Source organism: Zophobas morio, unplaced genomic scaffold (genome assembly GCF_036711695.1).
Source record: "Zophobas morio isolate AGI-343-1 ecotype UQ-CSIRO unplaced genomic scaffold, CSIRO_AGI_Zmor_V1 ptg000018l, whole genome shotgun sequence".
Taxonomy (NCBI): domain Eukaryota; kingdom Metazoa; phylum Arthropoda; class Insecta; order Coleoptera; family Tenebrionidae; genus Zophobas; species Zophobas morio.
In genome coordinates this window covers 6118226-6140205 of record NW_026972123.1, presented here as the reverse complement: position 1 = coordinate 6140205, position 21980 = coordinate 6118226, and the positions used below count along the sequence as shown (strand labels likewise).

At 32.5% G+C, this 21980-nt stretch overlaps 1 protein-coding gene across 3 annotated transcripts in view; it reads left to right on the top strand.

Annotated features, from left to right (window-relative positions):
- Positions 1–21980, top strand: part of LOC135131081 (uncharacterized) — a 782641-nt gene that overhangs the window by 596261 nt on the left and 164400 nt on the right. For all 3 annotated transcript variants that reach the window (XR_010280867.1, XM_064058612.1, XM_064058611.1), the window contains exon 6: positions 6244–6277. Coding sequence is in view for 2 of the 3 variants with exons in the window: in XM_064058612.1 (XP_063914682.1) it covers positions 6244–6277 (34 nt within the window). In the remaining variant the exon portion in view is untranslated. The remainder of the gene's footprint in view (positions 1–6243; positions 6278–21980) is intronic.

Sequence of the window (21980 nt, the reverse complement as noted above, 5' to 3'; positions counted from 1 at the left end):
GGGCCAATTATATATTTTCTTCAGTTGACTTGGATTGAAAACTAATAATAGAATCCAAGATGTGAAAAAAGTAAAAAAAAAACGCTAATCTTTAAAATAGCTGTATGTCAACTGGCGATTTTCGAAAAACGGTAGGAATTTTCGAAGAAACGAAAACGAAAATGACTTCTGGATATCGAAATGTACAAGAAAATGTTTTCAACTAATTTTCTGAAATAGTTGAAAAATGGTGTAAAATGTCAGAAGTGCCAAAATTAGTCTTATCTTATCAATAATAGCCCCGCCCACCCACCCTCTGTTTCCTTGATAGATATGTCATTTGCCAAAGTTAGTCTTATCTTAGCAAGTACTAGCCCCCCCCCCCTCTTCTCGTTCTAACGACTAATTTTATTTCTTTTCAGTATAAGATCATTCATTTCATTCTGATCAGATGAAATTAATTATTGAAAAGGAGACAGGGTGGGTGGGCGGGGCCAATTATATATTTTCTTCGGTTGACTTGGAATGGAAACTAATAATAGAATCCATGATGTGAAAAAAGTAAAAAAAAAAACCCTAATCTTTAAAACAGCTGTATGTCAACTGGCGATTTTCGAAAAACGGTAGAAATTTTCGAAGAAACGAATACCAAAATGACTTCTGGATATCGAAATGTAGAAGAAAATGTTTACAACTAATTTTCTGAAATAGTTGAAAAATGGTGGAAAATGTCAGACGTGCCAAAATCAATCTCATTTTATCAATAATCCACTCACCCTCTGTTTTCTTAGAGGATATGTTATTTGCCAAAATCAGTTTTATCTTAGCAAGTACTAACCCCCCCCCCTGCTCATTCCAACGACTAGTTTTATTTCTGTTCAGTATAAGATCTTTCATTTCATTCAAATCAGGTGAAATCAATCACTGAAAAGGAGACAGGGTGGGTGGGCGGGGCTAATTATTTTCTTCTGTTGACTGGGTGTGGAAACTAATAATAGAATCTAGGATGTGAAAAAGTAAAAAAAAGCCTTAATCTTTAAAATATCTGTTTGTAAATTGGCGATTTTCGAAAAACGGTAGGAATTTTTGAAGAAACGAAGCCGAAACAGAATTAACTAATTTTCGAAAATAATTGAAAAATGGCCGAAAATGCCAAAAGTACTAGTACTTGCAAAGATGAAACTGATTTTGGCAAATGAAATACCTTCTAAGAAAATAAAGGGCGGACGGGCGGGGCCAGTATTTGCTAAGATAAAACTGTTTTCGCTAATAACATACCCTCTAAGAAAATGAAGGGCGGGTGGGCGGGGTTAGTCCTACTTGCTAAGATAAGACTGATTTTGGCGAATGACGTATCCTCTAAGAAAATAAAGGGCAGGTGGGCGGGGCTAGTACTTGCTATTTCTGTTTTTCCAATTTTTAAACGATTTCTCAGTTTCTCGATCTTTCCATTTTTCGACTTCACGGTTTTTCATTAATGTGGACTACGTTTTGTTTGGACCATTCTATGACAGTATCCTTTGTTTTCTTCATTTTCGCTGCCATCTGATTCTGTCTATCTTTGAATTACATTTTCATTCCACTCTTCCACATCTGTCGACTTGTACTCAGTCTATAATTAATTTCACAATGAAGAATCATGCATGGGATTACATACATAATATGGAATTTTGAGGTTGCTGATGCCTTGTAAATTACGGTTTAAAGAGAAATCTACTCAAAAGGTGCTACATCTTCCAGCAATGAGATTGTGTTCCTTTGGACATTGTCAATATTATCATTTTCTTTTGCATTTTCCATTCTCCGTCTTTGTTGCAGAAGATAAAGGGACACATTATCATCTGAATCATCATCTGCATGATCTGTCAAACTCCTCATTTTTAGCTGTGCCAGTTATAGACATTAGACTCTTCTAGCATTTTTTAATAGTTTTCACTCAAAGAAAGACACTTCCTTTGTAATTTGGGCATTTCTATAAGTATGTAATTACAAGCCATTAAACTGCTCCACAATTAATTATATAAGTATTTATCATGTATTGTTCACATTATCGGGGGTTAACACTATCCACATTATACGGCTTCCAATGTATAAAATTTCCTTGTTCTCGTTAGTGAGATGTTCGTATTAACGCATATTCACATTATCGCGATTGCACTGTACTTTCTTTCTTTGATGTTTAGTTAATTTTTTTTAGTTTGTAATTTTGTAATATAAATGTAAATATAATTAAATCGATTTTATTTTTGTTAAAATCTAGTTTTACTTCCAATAAGCAAAGGAGTCGTCTAGAATCAAAACCCGTTAAATCCACTTTTTGTAAATTTTGAGTTCCAACTGTTAATTTGTTCAAAATTTAGGCTTCATTGACTAGGGGACAGTTGGAATTTAAAGGGGGGCGAACCGCATTATACCAAATTTTATTAAGTCAATGGGTTATAAACACAGGGAAGTAAATGGATGCAAAATTCTATGTGAATAAAAACATGTCGTTGCAGCCAAAATTACTTTTTTGAGAACATATTTACAGTTTCTAAATTCTTGTGAAAATTTGACTTTCGTGTATTTGGATGAAAGATGGATCTAACAAAATAGTTCGTCCATTCGTCGCTGGGTGCACGATACTGATCTAAAAAGCAATCCCACCGAAATTAAAAGTGAAGGATCAAGGTTTACTATTCTCGACGCGGGTTGTTCAACGGGTTCTTGGATGGTTGTAACAATTTTTTAAATTCAAAAAATAACGATAGAGACTATCATAAAACGATGGACGGGACAATTTTTCAAAATTGGGTGGTTAATCAGCTCATTCCTGCTTTGGCAAAGTTGAACCAAAAATGTGTGGTGGTTTTAGACAATGCACCGTATCATTCGGTTCAGTTGGATAAACTACCCACTTTTTCTGGTAAAATATGTGAAATGCAGGAATGGCTCTTTAAACATAGTGTTGAATTTGACAAAAAAATTTCGAAGAAATAGTTGTGGGATTTAATTAAACCTTTCAGAAACGATAGAAAAAAAAGATATTTGATAGACGAGACATTAAGAGAAAGTGGTCATGAAGTTCTTAGATTACCTCCGTACCATTGTCAATATAATCCAATTGAAATGGCGTGGGGATTTTGTTAGAACTATTACAACAAGCATATAAATTCTCAACCTTCATTAAAAAATAGGGTGGCGAATTTATGGGTTGAGGCGCTTTCTAAATGTACTCCAAGCATGTGGCAAAATTTTTGTAAACATTGTGAAAAACTTATTTTGGCAGATTGGAAAAAAATATGATAATTAATGATAATAATAAATCTTTATTTGTGCCAATAAAAAAAATTTTACACGCGTCAGAATAAGCTAGTAAATACATCGAACATAATTTTATAAAAATAAATAACAATTTTTAAAAGAAACAAATTAGAATTAACTCTATAAATATATATATGATCTACTATATAATAAATTAAGCACCACTAGATAGTAACACCAGGTCTTTAAAATTATTATTTAGGTATTCATCTAATGAATAAAATGCCTTTCGTATCAAATATTGTTTCACATTTTTTAGAAAATCATGACTGTTGTATCTACGTACTTCGTCAGGCAAAGTGTTCAAAAATTTTATGCAAAAATAATTAATGGCATCCCTCAACTTAGTGAGACGCAAGTTTCTGAAACAAATATACTCGTGTCTAGTCCTGTAGTTTGACTTTGGGATATAATTCTGTATGCCGAGTAATAAATTCCAAACATCGATAAATATAAAGCGAAGGAAGTGTGAGTATTTTTAGTGACTTGAAGTACGCTCTACAATCTTCTCTGTATCCTATATTAGCTATTATTCTGATTGATCTTCGTTGTAGTTTAAAGAGTCGTGATAAAGATGATGAGTGCCCCCAGACTAAAATGGAATAATTGAGAAGAGAGTGTATCAGAGCATAATAGGCCATACATAAACAGTTTAAAGAAAGATTATTAGCCAAATTTCTTAAAAGGAAGGTATTTTTTTGAAATTTTATCTGACATATAATTACCGTGCTGACACCAAGTAAGTTCCTTATCGATAATGACTCCTAAGTACTTTGTATATTCCGCACAGTCGATGGAACATTCGCAGGGTCTTAATGTGAAGAGCATTGAGACTCATTTTGTTTTATTTAAATGGAGTATAGACTCCATTTAAATAAAACAAAATGAGCCGCCGAGTGGTTCAGTGCAAATAGTTGCACTGAACCACTCGGCGGCTTTCTTCATAGAATTTTGATTGGCGTTGAAGGCAAGGTCGGCAGTTACTCCTGCTGTACCAATGCAAGTATCATCAGCGTAGAGAGTTACATCAACTTCTTTAAGGTAGTCTGGAAGATCGTTTGTATATAGCAAGAACAATATTGGTCCCAAAATGGGCCCTTGAGGAACCCCATAATTAATAGAATAAGTACAAGATGATCTGTTTTCAATGGATACGCTTTGAATTCTATTTTTAAGGTAACTCATAATCAGATTTACACTCGGTGGTTGGAAATTATAGTAATATAATTTTCTTAACAGAATATCGTGAGTTACGCAATCAAAAGCCTTACTGAGATCTAAGAAATGGGTTGAGTAGTATTCTTTACGTTCAAAGCTCTGGATTATCTTATCGACTAGTGCACTGATGGCTGTAGAAGTAGAGAGTCCTTTACGGAAACCAAATTGTTGTAATGTCAGAAGGTTATATTTATATAGATATTCCGTAATCTGCTGTAGCATTAGTTTCTCAAAAATTTTCGAAAAAATTGGTAATAATGATATTGGCCTGTAATTGCCAATAGCATCAGGATCGCCTTTTTTGTATATAGGAACCACACTGGCTCGTTTGAGACAATCAGGGAATAAATTCACTTCAATGCAGGAGTTTATCAGATTGGTAAGCGGTTGTATTAATATGTCTTTAAGGGATTTAATAAGTGGTACTGTAACTCCATAAATGTCTTTCGAATTATTATTTCGTAAGCTAACAAAAGCATCTCGTACTTGGATATAAGTTACTTGTTTAAAATTAAATGAGGTATTTATATTAGGTATATTTGTCATTAAGCTAATGGGATCAAATTTTGGGGGAGCCAAGGTTGAAATGATGTCTGTAGCAATATTTGCAAAAAAGGCATTAAATTCATCAGGTGTTATGGCAAAAGTTTGTTTAGGTTGTTTTTTGGTATTTTTACATTTGATCAATTTCCACATTGCTTAAGGACTATTTTTGTTTATTCTAAAATATTTATCATTAGCTTGTTTTTTTACATTTTTAATAGCTATATTGTATTCACGTCTAAATTCCAGTAACAACGATTTGAATTCTAAAGTTCCATGCAATTTATAAGCTTCGGAAAGCAATTTTAATGTTTCTCTCATCTTTTGAAGTTCTGTTGAAAACCAATTATTACTTGGAATTTTGCTTCTATTGTAGCAGACTATAGTTTTTACAGGAAATGCAATATAATAGTTATATAAGATGGTATTAATGAACATGTTAAACTTATTGTTAATATCAATATCAGATTTTACAAAGTCCCAATTAACTGCACTTAATAGATTGAAAAAAATTAATTTACCATGATTCGTGAGGGGTCTTGTAAGTTTGAATTGTTTTTCTTGTGTTTTAAAAATTTGAGAAATATTAATAGCTACTCCTCTATGATCTGACAGATGGGTCTCAAAAGCATTCACCTTTAGTTAGATCATCCACGGTGTTACTTTGCGCCAAATTTTAAGCATTTTCTTTTTTTTTTTTGTAACTCTTCATGGACCTGGAGAAGGCGTATAGTAATGTTCTTATTAATAAGCGTTTGGAAGTACTTAGTAAAAGCAAATAAAGAGCACTTACGTAAGCATTAGTAATAGCTATATAGATAAATCATTCAATTTAAGGCCAGAAAAATGTTTCAGAAGAGCTAAACCCATCAAAGCACTAGAGCAAGTTTTGTTGTCTTTTACCAACCCTTTTAGTAATCTTAGAAAAGTGATAAAAGAAGTTGGAAGATATGGAAATAGATTGTTCACAAAGGTCGAAATTTCCATTTCTAAGAAGAGTGGGCGAGCAGAACGAACTGATGATTTAGAATTAAAGATGAGATGCTAAATGTGGCATGCGACAATCGTCGTATGCAGAACCCCCATTCATATAAAAACAATGTTTAAGTGAAATTTTAGTGTTTGTTCCTTACATATGAAATAAACACTCAAAAACTCGCTCAAATAACAACAAACAACAACTGATCATTTTCGTTTCAGGTCCCCCCGGCCCGCACCTCTTCTCTCCACCACGGTAAGTCACGCGAGTCCCGGGCCATCCATCACTTTTCCGCCGCACCTCGTACCATTATTCTGCTTGCCCGTTTGCATCCCGTACAAAAACCCTCCATCGTCCAGCCGAAGCGGCGTAAAATAATGGAGTTGTGTCTCTCGTACGGACATAGAAAGCAACATAACGCACACTCGCATACACGCAGGCCATTAATGCGTTTGGTTGATGATTTAGAAGAAGCGACCGGCCTCAATTTGTATCCCGCCAGTGACAGGCCAATCTCGCTCCCGAACTTCACCCAAGATTAATAATTCCACTTGTTTTTGTAATATTTCACATGTTAATTACCAGCATTGTGTGCCATTTGCGGTGAGTTATGTGCGGGACCACCGCAAATTTGTTCGCGTGATAAAAAGGGAGAGGTTTTTGGGACCGCGCAAAGCGGCAAAAAGAAGTTGGCGAAAAAGAAACATGAACATTTTTTTTTCAACAAGGACCAATTGATGCAAGTATTCATAACAGCAAAATTTTCAAGACTTCAAAGCGCTCAATTATTTATATTTCTCATTTATTCGCTCAAGGTTGGAATTTGTTAATGTCATAATCATCATCTTCAATCACAAATTTATGCGTCGGCGACGTCCGGAAATTTAATATCTCATCAGAATTCCTAAAGACAGACAGAGAAAAAGTTTAGCCCGGAGTACTTCGATAAGCACAAACATGCGTTAATGATTTTCGCCACAACACTGATCATATCTTTCTGCCACCAGTCTTTGTGTCTATGTATATATTTATTTCAGCTGGTTTTTGACGCAACACCCATTTAATTTTAATTAGTTTTCTGCCTTCCGGTCACTCAGCTAGGTTTTAAGTATCATTTGTTTTTATGACATGAGTTCCTTGTTTGCAATTAATATTGTTTTGTACTACCTGTGCTACGTAGAAAGTAGGCATCCTTTTCTATTTCTGTGTTCATATTAATACAGTCATAGGTTAAGAACAAATTTTGGGCTAAAAAAAATTAGTTCTTTTTTTTAGTCAGTTTTTCCAAATAAATTTTGTTTGATACGGTTATTTATATTTCATTTTTTTATTTTTCAGATTTTTAGGATTTTTGTTTTGTTCAGTCTTCGGAATCTTTAAAATTTCTCTCATGTTAAGATTTCATGCATTTTTTACAAACTATAGAATCTTTGAAATATTTGGAACAGAAACCTTTTATTTCTAGGAACATTAATACTTCCAAGATCTTTACAATTTTTAAGATTTGTTTCTTTTATTTAGAACCTAAAACTTTAGTTTATTTAGCATCTTTGGTGTCTTTACATTTCGCAAATTCTATTGTATGCAATCTTTAAGATTTTTAGAATGTGTCGAGTCTTTGGAGTTTTTGAAAGATTTCAAAAATTTGGAAACTTTTGAAATTTTGAAATCTAATATTTTTTTATTTTCTCTTAATTTTCGGCAATTTTCGTAATTTGCAAAATTTTCAAAATTTCTAGAATGTTCAGATGTTCCAGATTAGCCCAGTTTTTCAGATTTTCCGAAGTACACAAAATGTCCAGAATTTCCACATTTTCCAAAATTTCTAAAATTATATCAGGCTCCAGTTATACTAGTATTTATTAGTAAATTCAACATTTTCCAATATTTTCAAGATTTGTAGGTCTACCACATTTTTCCCACACTTTCTAAATTTATTCAGATTTTCTAAAATTTATAGATCTCTTTGGAATTTTTCGAATCTCTGAAATCTTTACATTACATTACAAAACCAAAAAAATCAGAAATTGAGAAGTTCCCAAAACTGATAATGTTGAAAAAATTGAGAAATAGTAAACTTTAAAAATCGGGAAATCTAAAAATCGAGAAGTCGAAAAATTTTTAAAATCGCGAAATCGCAACATGAAAAAATCAAAAAATAAAAATCGAAAACCTTAAAATTTTAAAATATCGGAAAGTTGAAAAATTGTGAAATCGAAGTACTTATAAAACAGTTAAAAAAAAATAGAAGAAAAATTGAAGTATCGAAAAACTGAAAAATCACAAAATTGAACGAAATATCCAAAAATTGAGAAAAGTGAAAAATTGAGAAATGGAAAATCAAAAAAGCAAAGTGGAAAAGTCGAAAAATTAAAAAATCAAAAACCTGAAAAATCGAAAAATTGTAGAACTGAAGAACTGAGAAATCGGAAAACTGAAAATTCAGAAACGTCAAAATTTGAAGAATTAAAATATTGTAAAATTGAAAACTGGAGTAATTCCAAAAAAAAAAAAATCAAAAAAAGAAAAATCCGAAAATCTAAAATTTAAAAATCGAAACATCCAAAAATCGAAAAGCCGATAAAAAAAGATCGAAAAACGGACAAATCGAAAATTCGGAATGTCAAAAATGTCAAAAATTGAAACATCCAAAAATCGAAAAGCCGAAAAGAAAGATATCGAAAAACCGACAAATCGAAAAATTCAAAAATTAAAAGATCGAGAAATCGAGGAGTCGAAAAGTCGAAAAATCGAAAAATTGAGAAACCGAAATAGGCCAAACTCAAAAATTTAGAAATGGAAAAATTCATAAATCGAGAACTTCGGAAAATTGAAAAATTAAAATATAGAAGACTGACTAAAAACTCGAAAAATCGAAAAATCTAGAATTTTAAAAATTTAAAAAATGAAAATATCGAAAAGTTGAAAAATTCAGAAATCGAAATATAGAGCAATCGAAAAATTAAAGAATCTAAAGTTTACAAAATGAAAAACTGAAAATCCAAAAATAGAAAATCGAAAAATCGAAAACTCCAGAAGTCGAAAAATCGAAAAGTCAAAGAATCGGAATATTGAAAAATCCGAAAACTGAAAAAAATCTTCAAACAAAAAAAAACGAAAAATTGAAGAATTAAAGAATTGAAAAATCGAAACTTTGAGAAGTCAAGAAATGGGAAAATTATAAATAGAATAATTCAGAAATCGCAAAACTGACAATTTACCAACGTCAAAGTTTGAAAAATTGAAAAACAGAAATACCGAAGAACTGAAAAGCAAAAAATCGAGAAATTGAAGAATATAAAATTTAAAACAGTGAACAATTAAAATATCGTAAAATCCAAACATCGAAAAATCAAAAGATAAAAATTCGAAAATCTAAAATCAATAAAATGAAAAATCGACAAATCGAGAGATAGAAACTGCAAGATTAAAACATCAAAAAATCGAAAATTGGAAAATCAAAAAATTGAAAAGCTCAGAAATAAAAAATGTAAAAACAAGAAATCTAAGAATCGAAACATCGAAAAATTTAAAAACTGAGACATCGAAAAATCAGAGGATCGAGAAATCGAGAATTGGAAAGCCGAGAAGAAAAGTTAAAAATTGAAAAACTGGTGCAGAGGTTCAACATATTTAATAACAATAAAACTGCTTTTAATGTTTTAATAAAAAGTATAAGGTATTAATAATTTCAAAAATGCAAAAACAAGAAGGACTCAAATAAAAGATACATTTTTCCTTTAATAAACAATTTAGTGAACAATTTTTTACTTAGCTATCTAAAGCTCCTTCGTCTAGGAACTCGCTACGCAATCAAGAACATGAATAACCCAAAACTCCTCTCGTAATTTACCCCCCGCCGGCGCCGCTCCACCAAAGGTAAAGGTCAACAATAACGCCAAAAATATCCCCTCGGCGACCTCCGCCCCTCCCTCCGCGGCGTAAATCAGGGCTCGATTAATAACTCCTGGTCTCGGACAGGCGACGACACCTAATTGACAAGCATCATTTCCTGGTGGAAGTAGGTACACGGTCGCCCTCAATTTCCGGTCAGCCCTTCCCCAATTATAGCCGTAATCACAGGAAATTATCAAATGTGCACCAGCAGAACACATCCTCCTTATCTACCTGATTCATGGGACGATGCGGTCACCATTATCATGTAAACGCGGACAGAGATCCACGAATTATGGATCGAGGATTGCGCAATCCTGCTGATGGTAGACCGGATGACATCAATAAAATTGCCGGAACGGAAATCGCCCATTCCGTACTTGCGGGATATCCGAGATTAATTGGGAGCGGCGGGGGCGGCGGCGGCGTCCCGCGGGAGGGAAAAAGACGAAAAAACGGCGAAACGTCGAAGCGTACGAAAGGGTCGTTGAAAAACTGAAAAATTAAAATTGAAAATTTTTGGTGACTAAAATTGAAATTGTGTAAAATAAACACTGTTGCCAAGTGGAGCGATATTCCCCATAAATATTTATAATATGGATTTTTTCGGTGTAATTTCCACCTAGCGCCTCGGTTAATTACAGCGCGAGGTGAAAAGTCGCCCACTCATTTCGCCCCTTCGAAACCCTCCCCAACTCCGCCGTTCCACACCACCATTACTCGTGTTTTACAAATCGCTTATCAGCATTATCAGCCTTCAACGCAAATGTCATTACGATAAAACCCATGTCGTGATAACATTAAAATGATAAAGTATTATGCCTAGCATTTAAACATATTTTTCTGGTAATTCCCCCGGCGCAATCAAATATTCATTTCGCTGCTTAAGGCACTTAATGATTTTTCAGCTCATTTTCTTAATTATCGTGCGGCGCTATCGAGCGCCGCGGAAAAGGGAAAAAACAACGGCTCTTTGGCGGATTGTCGCGAATGCATAATAGAGAAATGGCGGCAACGAGCGTGCGAGTCCGACATAATCAGATAGCGTCCCGGAGTTTCGAATCCGGGCGACGCGGCTCCGGAACACGCGAACGCCGACATCTGATTGTGTAATTATACCTCGCCTATTAATTTCGAAAGGAGGCGGGGAGGTGTTGATCGGAGTTGTGACGCAAGAGGTGGTTAACACACGGCACAGTGGACAAAATTCGAAATCAGCTGGAATCAATTGAAAAACGTGATAAAATTTTTGGGACCAGAAAAATCTTTAAAGATTATCGCTTGATAATTGGATGCGCCAATCAGATTACAAGAAAACTTGTTACCAACAAAATGGCGATAATAACAAAACTTGAATCAAGAACAATTCTTCAAAAATCCATGGCTGCCTTTGATCGTGTTTTTTACTACTTTCTCTGTATACTCTGTATAATGGTTTTAATGAATTTATTTCCTGCTATATTGTTCTTTGTTCCTTTTAATCGGAACCCCCACCATTTCGTTAGAACTGGTTCAGTCGGGTAAAATGTTTCTGGAAATTTTTCTCGATACTAGATTTTTTTGTGACGTCATCTTTAAATTTTGCGAAGTAAATCCTACTGACATTTTATAAAATTATATGCTTCTGTTTATTAATCTCCCTCATTTTTTACCCTAAACGTCTAGATTTTTGGAAAAAATTGTAAATAACATTTAAGTTTAGTTTACTTAAAAACTACAAAAAAAGCGAGGGCTCTCCAATCTTGGCAATACCTTTAAGCTTACGCGTTTGTATTTGTGGTTTACCACCGCATTCATATTTTTATCGCCTTTTTTTCAGAATTTTTGGTTGCTTTTTTGGTCGCCCTTTTTCTCTGGAACTTTGTATATTTTATCACATTTCACGTCGCATTTTTTTTTGTTTTTTTTTTACTCCCCTTTTTTCAGTTGTTTTTTAATCGTTTTTTCTTATTAGCTTTGTTGTCGTTCTTTTGCTTTTGTTTCGATTTTTTGTTGCCTTTTTTTCGTATTCCACTTTCTGCAACTTTTTGTGATCGTTTTTTTTCCTCTAATTTTTTTGAGGACTTTCTGTCATTCTTTTACAGCTTTGTTGTCACCTTTTTTTTCTCACATTTTTTTATCGCATTTTTCTCGTTATTTAGCCTATGTTTCGTCTTTTACTGTTGCCTTTTTTTGGTAAAATTTTTCGACAATTTTTTGGTCGCCTTTTTTCTCTGTATTTTTATAACGTTTTTTGTCACTTTTTAACCCCATTTTGGTTATTTTTTTTATCCCTTTTTTCAGTTGTACCTACTAATTTTCTTTTTTATCGCATTTTTTGTCGCTTTTTATCCTACGATTTTTCCCGCATTTTTTTGTCGCTTTTTTTAGTGCCCTTTTTTGTTTCACTTTTCTAATTCCCTTTTTTGGTGCCTTTAATGATCGCTTTTTTAGCACATTTCTAAACCGTTTTTCTTGTCCGTTTGCGGTCAAATTTATGCCTTTGTTTCGCGATATTTTGTAGTTTTTCTTTCCTCATTTTTGGGCGCTTTTTAGGAGATTTTTTGACGCGTTTTTTTGCAGTTTTTTTCAGCTTTTTTCAACTTTCTCTTTTCTTTGTGTTCTCTTTTTTTCATTACTTTTTGACTGTTTTTAATTTTTTTCTTTAATCCCTTTTTTTCGGTTGTACTTTAAATAGCCTTTTTTTTAATCTCCTTATTATTGCATTTCTTGTCGCTTTTTATTCTATTTTTTCTGTCGCATTGTTTCCAGATTTTTCACTTTTCTAATTCCCTTTTTCAGTTGCCTTTAATGATCGCTTTTTGGCACATTTCTGAACCATTTTTCTTGCCCCTTTTTGGTCAAATTTTTGCCCTTTTTCGCGTTTTTTGTGTTCTTTTCCCGTCACTTTTGCGCGCTCTTCAGGCGCTTTTTTGTCGCGTTTTTTTTTTGGTTTTTTCAGCTTTTTTCAACTTTCGCTTTTCTTTGTGTTCTCTTTTTTTAATTACTTTTTGTTGTGTATTTTTTGAGAATTTAGTGATTTGAGGATTTTGAGGATGTTGATTTGAGGATTTGAGGATCTAATTGTTGGAGGATTTTGAGGATTTGGTGATTTGGGGATTTAACTGCATCATTTTCTTCGTCTCTTTTTCTTCTTTTTTAACCATATTTTTTGTTGTTTTTTTATATCGCCTTTTTTGTCGCCTTTTTTCCATCCCCTTTGTTGTATATGTATTTTGACCGAATTTTTTGTTCTTTTAATACATTTTTTTACTATTTGTATATCATTTGGATTTGGGGATTTGAGGAGTTTCAGAATTCGGTGATTTGAAGATTTTGAGCATTTCCAGGATTTGAGAATTTGGCGATTTGAGGAATTTGAGGATTTGAGAATTTGGTGATTTTAGGATTTTGAGGATTTGACGATTTGAGGATTTGAGAATCTAATGGTTGGAGGATTTTGAGGATTTGAGGATTTGAGGATTTGGTGATTTGGGGATTTAACTGTATCATTTTCTTCGTCTCTTTTTTTTTCTTTTTTAACCATATTTTTTTTTGTTTTTCTATCGCCTTTTTTATCACCTCTTTTCTACCACCTTGTTGTATGTTTTGATCAATTTTTTTTCCTTTTATTGCATTTTTTACTGTTTTTACGTCATGAGATTTGAGCATTTTCAGAATTTGGTGATTTGAAGATTTTGAAGATTTCAAGGATTTGAGAATTTGGTGATTTGAGGATTCTGAGGATTTGGTGATTTGAGGATCTAATGGTTGGAGGATTTTGAGAATTTGAGGATTTGGTGATTTGGAGATTTAACTGTATCATTTTCTGCGTCTCTTTCTTTTCCTTTTTTTACCATATTTTTTGTTATTTTTTATCGCCTTTTCTCTCACCTTTTTTCCATCCCCTTTGTTGTATATTTTGATCGAATTGTTTGTTCTTTTAATGCATTTTTTGACTGTTTTTACGTCATTTGGATTTAGGGATTTGAGGATTTTCAGAATTGACGATTTGAAGATTTTGAGGATTTCCAGGATTTGAGAATTTGGTGATTTGAGGAATTTGAGGATTTGAGAATTTGGTGATTTTAGGATTATGAGGATTTGGTGATTTGGCGATTTGATGATTTGACTGAATCATTTTCTTCGTCTCTTTTTTTTCCTTTTTTAACCATATTTTTTCGTTGTTTTTTTATCGCCTTTTATGTCACCTTTTTCCCTCCCCTTTCTTGATCACATTTTTTTACTGTTTTTACGTTATTGGGGTCTGAAGATTTGAGGATTTTGAGAATTTGGTGATTTAAAGACTTTGAGGATTTCCAATATTTGAGTATTTAGTGATTTGAGGAATTTTAGGTTTTAAGAATTTGGTGATTTGAGGATTTGGAGATTTTAGGATTTTGAGTATTTGGTGATTTGGAGATTTAACTGTATCTTTTTCTTCGCTTCTTTTTTTTCCTTTCGTAAGGATATTTTTTCGTTGTTTTTTTAATTGTCTTTTTTGTCACCTGTTTTTCACCCCCTTTGGTGTATATTTTGATCGCATTTTTTGTCCTTTTATTGTATTTTTTTTACCTTTTTTATGTGATTGAGATATGAGGATTTGAGGATTTCGAGAATTTGGTCATTTGAAGATTTTGAGAAATTTCAGGATTTGATAATTTGGTAATTTGAGGATTTTGAAAATTCGGTCGTTTGAAGATTTGAGCATTTGGAGATTTCAGAATTTGCGGATTTGGTGATAGGATGTTAGGATTTGATGTTTTAAGGATTTTGAAGATTTGGTAATTTGGGAATTTAACTATCTTTTTCTTCGCCTCTCTTTTTCCTTTCTTAACCATATTTTTTCGTTGTTTTTTTATCGTCTTTTTTGTCACCTTTTTTCCACCCCCTTTGGTGTATATCTATTTTGGTCGGATTTTCTGCCCTTTTATTTCATTTTTTTACTGTTTTTATATGATTGAGAATATGAGGATTTGAGGATTTCGAGAATTTAGTTATTTGACGATTTTGAAAATTTTCAGAATTTGAGAATTTGGTAATTTGAGGATTTTGAAGATTCGGTCATTTCAAAATTTGATGATTGGGATATTTTGAGGATTTGGTGATTTGGGGATTTAACTGTATTTTTCCCCCCTGTGTTTTCTAACCACATTTTTCTTTGTTTTTTATCGCCTTTTTTGCCACAAAAGAGGTAATGAAAAAGGGCAGAAAAGAACCACAAAAACAGGAAAAATAAGAGCAAAAAATTATTTTTTTATAATTTTTTGCTCTCTTTTTCTCTTTTTTACTTTTGCTCCGCCTTTTTTTGTTGTCTTTTTTTGTCATCTTTTTTTGACTCTCTTTTCTTGGTTGCGTTTTCTGATGCCTTTTTTTTTAAACAAGTTTTTTCATTTCATCTTTTTTTCGCATTTTTTTTCCCTTTCTTGTCTCCTTAAAACCATTTTTTTCACTACGTTTTCTTTAGTTGCCTTTTTTTATAGCTTTTTTGTGCATTTTTGGGCCTTTTTGGTCTTTTTCTTGTCGCCTTTTTGCCTTTGTTTCGCGTTTTGTATTTTGTTGCCTTGATGTTGTTTTTTTTTGAGGAAATTATTTGCCTCTTTTTTTATTGTTTTTTTTTTGTCTGGATTTTAACGCACTTTCTGTCGCTTTTTCAATCCAACCTTTTCGCACCTTTTTTCCAACTTTTTTATAGTTTTTGTCAGCCTCTTCTGTCTCTAGTTTTGTATGACTTTTTTTTATTTCTTTTTTTTTCGGCTATATTTTTTTTGACGCATTTTGTCTTTTTGGCCACATTTGTACGTTTATGTCTGTTTTAATAGACTCTTTTTGTCGGTTTCTTTGTCGTGTTTTGTCGCATTTTTGTCGTTTCGTGTCTTTGTTTGACGTTTTTATCTTGCATTTTTTCTGAGGTCTTCTTCATTACATTTTCTGCCATTTTTTGTCGCCTTTTTTGTGTCTGTTTTTTTATGATGTAATTGTAATATTTTTTCTTATTTTTTCCACAAGTTTTACGTGTTTTTGGCCACATTTTTGTTATTTTTGTAGCTTTTTTGTGTTATGCTTTTCCATTTTTTTTTACTTACTTTTTTATCGCATTTATTTGGTCCTTTTTTGTCTTTGTTTTGTCGATTTTTCTTCACTTTGACTTTTTTTAATCGCTTTTTTTGTCGCTTGGTTTTTGTGACCCATTTTTGAACCTTTTTTCTTGTTCTTATTTCGTTTAGATATTTACCTTTTTTATATGGTTTTTCAACATTTTTGTCGGTTTTTCGTCGCTTTTTGGGCAATTTTTTGTTGGCTTTTTTATGTTGTTTTTTGTTGCCTTTTTTCTTGTCTTTTGTTGTCATTTTTCTTTGTCCTTGATAAAAAGCTGATGTAATCACCAAATATGACTATGAAGAACTTATTTGAAACGTTTTTTTTGTTTTAACTTACATGGGTTGTCAGAACCAAACAAAATTGTCAGGTTCAATTTTTTTACCGACATTACAATAAAAATAAATACCTAATTCCGTTCAAAAATATCGGGGGTATTTCGACTTATTTTACCAGATGCCTTTTAATACGATTCCATAATTCGTCAACATTTCCAATGGGTGTATAAATTAAAGATTTAAGGTGATCTCAGAAATGAAATTTAAAAAATTCTCAATTGATGTTTAAATACAAAAATCCTACGACAAATCAGGTTTTGCATAATTTCCCTTGATCATCTACTTAGCACCCCACCCACGAAACCCCGCCTCCACCCTCTCAAAATGAAAATCTCGTCCGATCCCACGACCGGAGCCCGCTTTTTTGTCCGCGTCGCCGGCCACGCGACCTTTTTTATCCTTCCCAAAGGCCGGAGCCGGTCCTGCACGTAAATTAATCCGTGCCCTTCGGGCCCAGATGTCCCCTCTATACATTCTGACATGGGAATGTATTTAGGTCGCCACGGAATTGTTGACGTGTAATCCAAGTAGCTCCCGGTTTTACCCTTTCTGTTCGATCTTTGATGATGGAGTTCTAAGGTTTCCTGCTTTTTGGTTTAATGACACGAAGAAATGGGCACGCGTCCTGCGCTTTTTATCTAATAACCCTTCGACAATATTTATCGAACGTGTGTGGAAAAGGGCAGTGTAAAGTTTCGCCACTGTTTAATCGGATAATAGTTTCCTCGAGGAGGCAATGGGTGCGGTAATCACCTTCTAGCGAAATATGATAGACACCTATTTCTCTTTCATTCCACGATTCCAAAACCAGTAGCACCTCCGACCAGTCAACGACACCCATTTCCCCGAATCCCAAAACCCACACTAATAGAGTTATTAATTTTAGACCCATAATAAACCCATTTTTACTTTCGACGATTCATGTCACCGCCTCCCAGCTCGGCCGACTTTCCTAGAAAATTAATAAAACCTCGTCCAGCTGCGAAGCAATTTAAAACCAATTCCGATAACGTTCTTTCCTGTTAACGTCATTAGCACCATTCGGATTATGCAAGAGAAATTGTCGGTACTTCACGTAACCCCTGCGGCTTGCCCATCTTCTAATTGCGCCGACCCAAAACAGTAATGGTGCTTCCACACCCAGCGCTCGAAACAAACCGGCGCTTTGTCCACGGAGGAATTTCGAAATTGCCACTAGTACCGGACAAAATACGGATTTGCACTCCGGTACTTACAACAAAAGGTGAGGCCATTATCCGGCACGAAATCTAATCTCGGATCGCAGTGGACACCCGGACCCCATGCTGGGTGCTGTTGGATGGGAGGCAGTGGCGGCGCGGGAATCGGGGCCCACCGTCCAAAAACCAAAAAAAAAAAAAAATTGTGAGAACTACGTGTTGACTAATTCAGTAGCCCGCCCACCCACCCTATTTTAATCCATGCGATTTTTCCTCTGAGGTGCTTCAAAAGATGAGGTTTACAGCGTCGAAATTGACAGTTTGGAGGATTTATGTAATCGCATTGAAGTTACTGCCGAAAGAGCTCGAAACATCTTTCACATTTTTAAAGATGTTCGAAATTCCCTTTTCGTGGAGCCGAACCCTGTTTTCAAGCAAATGGTGGCCAGTTTGAACAATTTCTGTAAAATTAATTCTTACTCTGAATTTACATCCGAAATTTGAACCAGATTTTCCGAAACACCCTGTATATTTAACTTAATTGTGTGTTATTCGTATGTGGGCCATCTCACCACGAGCCGCCCCTGCCCCCGCAATTAATTCTCCCTCAAATATCGTTTTCCCAAAGCGCGCATTGCGAAATATGGAATCGAAATTAATTTCGGTTCGAGGAACTGCATCGTTTGACTAAAAGGGTATTAGACCGATTCCGGGAAATAGCGATCACAATGGACAGGATTCCGGGACAGGAAGTGCGACAGTGTTTACGACGCTCTATTAAGCGTTACTTACAGGTAAAAGATTTTAATTATTAATAAATCTGCGACTTTTATGCGACGCAAAGTGAGGGAATTTTTTAATTGATAAAAAATTTTAATTGAAGCTTGCTGAATAAAGGCAAGAATTACGGCCGCGTTTTTACTTTCGTTTCGAGTCTGAATTCTGGACTTACTTTTATATCGTCGAGATGCTTGATTTATAAACGCTGGCTCGGATTTTTTCGCTTGTTTATTTTTGGGCGAAGGTTTTAATTAATGCCGAGAGTTTGGAAGAATACCAAGTTTCTCTCTTCGTTTTGTGGGTTCGAATGGGGGAAAAGCGGCGGCGCGGATTTGGATTTGGGTTTGGAAAAACTTAATTTTGTGATGGTCACATAAAAAATCAGAGAGTTGATTTTTAGATTTTTAGAAAAAAATTGTAAATTTTCAAAAATAGGCTATTTTGGCCCTTGAAATCATTATGTTTTCCGTCTGTCTGTCTGTCTGGGTGTCTGGCGTCGTCTGTGTCGATTTTTATTAGAAATTATTGGATCGATTATTGTTAAATTTGGTTTGTATGTTAGGAATATCACGTAGGTGACTAAAATTTGGTTAATCATCCTTTGGTTAATGGAACGACGTCGTCTCCAAAATTTACGATAATACATTTTTTTATTTTGTAAATAAGAAACTCGTTCACTTGAGATATAGGAATCCGTGTTGAGTTTTCACCCTAGACATCCAGGTTTTTGGAAAAAAAAATCAAAATTGTCTAACAGTTTGCCATTTAACTTTGAAACTGCAAAACCGAATGCTCTGAAATCTTGCAAACTTTTTAAGGTTAGGTAATCATGGTAAATCATTAATCAAAATTTATTTGTCATCCCCTGCCAAAAAATTGATGACATTGTCTGAAAATTTTTATGTCTCTATAATTGTGGTTTATCAATGCACTCATAGATTTTAGAATTACTTATACAGGATGACTCAAAAAAATTATTAAATGAGGCAGTTCGTTGTATTGACTGAAATCAAGAATGACTCACTCCATTTTCTCGAAAATCTGGGAATACAATACTGTAATTACTAGTATTACACTGCATCTACCCAAATTTCTAAAATCTGTTATACGTGTCTTTGAAAAAATGTTGATGACGTCATCAAAAACTTTAATATTACATACATATCTTTATTTTAACTTATAAGTGATATGATAAAAAATTAATTTTGAAAAATTAAATCTTAAAATTTTTTGAAAGATCTGGAGTTATTTACCTTTAACCAATTTTTTGGTATCAGAATTTTTCGTTTCTCCAGTTTCTTAATTTTTTCAATTTTTCCATTTTTTCAATATCTCGGTGTCATAATTTTTCGTTTTTTCAATTTTTCTGTTTCACGACTTAAATTTTTCGATTTGCAGTTTTTCAGTTTTGCAACTTTTTGATTCTACAATTTTTCATCTACCAATTTTTCGGTTTCAGTGTTTAATTTTTACTTTTTTCAATTTTTTGTTTCCTTAATTTTTCAAGTTCCTCATCTTTATTTTACATTTTCCCGAGTTTTTAATTTTCAATTTCTCGATTTTATATAAAATTTTTGTTTTTTTTCATTTCCTTTAGTTGTTAGTGTTTTTTTCGATTTTATAGTTTTTCATTCATTCAAATTTTCAAATTTCCGGTCTTTGATTTTTCAGTTCCTCGATTTTTCAATTTTTAAATTTTCCAGTTTTACAATTTTTTGATTTCTCAATTATCCAATTTTCCGATTTCTTTAATTTTCAATATGTATTTGAATTTTCCAATATTTCTTTTTTCGATTTTACACTTTTTCGATTTTGAAGTTTCTCAATTTTTTATTTTTCGATTTTTCTTTTCTTCAATTCTTAAGTTTTTAATTTCCAATTTTTAAATTTTTCAAAGTTTTCTTTTTATGATTTTTCGTAGGTAATTTCATTTTTTATTTTTCTCTTTTACAATTTTGCAATTTTTCCTCTTTTTTGATAAGGAAAGTTGGAAAATCGAAAAATTGAATAACCGAAAAATTAAATTCCGAAAAACTAAAAAATTGGAAAAATTGAAAAATCGACAAAAACTGAAAAAAAATGAGAATTTGCAGAATCGAAAAAGTGGAAAGTCGGAAAATTGATAATCGAAGAACTCAAGAAAGGAAAAATTGAAACATTGGAAAACTAAAAATTGAGAAACTTAAAAATTGGAAAAATTAACGAATCGGAAAATCGGAAAGAAGAAAAATCGAATCGATTCGCAAAATTGAAAAACCCAAAAATTGTAAAATCGAGAAATTGAAAAATTAAAAATCTAAAAATTGGATAAATGAAAAAGTTTTAAAATCGAATTGGAAAGCGGAAAAATTCTAAAATCGTAAAATCGAAAAATTGATTAACTGAAAAATCTAAAATTGAAAACGAAAAATTAAAAAATCTAAAAGTTAAATAATTGAAAATTTGATATATCCAAAAATTGAGAAATTTCACATTGAAAAAACCAAATTTATAATATGAGAACGCTTCGAATGTCGAAAAATTTTTAATCGAAAAATTTCAAAATCGAAAAATTCAAAATTTGGAAAATACCTATAAAAATTGCGAAACGAAAAACTGAAGAAATAAAATTGAAAACTTGAAAAATTTAAGTCAAAAAGCTGGCGGTTTTAACATTTTTTTTTAATTTTTAGAATGTTTAATATCAATTTTCTAAATTTCTTGATGTTTCGATTCCTCGATTTCGATTGTTAATTGCCCGATTTTTCGATTGTTCAGTTTCCCGATTTTTCGATTTTTCAGTTTCTCGATTTATCGATTCTTTTAAATTTCAAATTTTTCTATTTCGATTTCTTATGTCTCAATTTTTGGATTTCTGGGCTTTTTGATTTTTAGATTTTTGGATTTTCCAATTTTTCGATGTATCGATTTTTCATTTTTTCGACATTTAAGTGTTGGGTTTTTCAATTTACCGATTTTTCAATTTTTCGTTTTTTCAGTTTCAATATTTTATATTTTAATATTTTCGATTTTTTCATTTTTTCGATTTTTCAATTTTTTTTGTCGAAATTTTACATTTTTCGATTTCTCAAATTCCGATTTTACGATTTTTTGATGTTTCGATTTTCTGATTTTTTTATTTTTTAGTGAGTATTTCAGTTTTTCCATTTTTCGACTTTCCAATCTCTCGACATTCCGGGTTTTCCAGTTTTATAATTTTTCATTTTTCAATTTTTTAGTTTTTCGTTTCCTCAAGTTCTCAACTTTTACTTTTCATTTTCCGAATTTTTTAATTTAGGTTTTCCCGATTTTATATTATATTTTTCGTTTTTTCATTTAATTTATTTTTTCAATGTTTCTTTCGATTTTAAAATTTTTCGTTTATTCAAATTTTCAATCTTTAATTTTCCACTTCTTCGTTTCCCAATTTTTAAATTTTGCAATTTTTGGATTTCTCAATTATCCGATTTTCCGGTTTTTTAAATTTTCAGTGTGTATTTCAATTTTGCCATATTTGTTTCTTCGATTCTGCGCTTTATCGATTTTGAAGTTTCTAAATTTTTAATATTTGATTTTTCATTTTTTTTAAGTTCTTTATTTCCAATTTTTAGATGTTTCAAAATTTTCATTTCATACTTTTTCGTAATTTCAGTTATGATTTTTCAATTTTCTAATTTTGCAATTTTTCAATTTTTTTGACAAGAGAAGTTG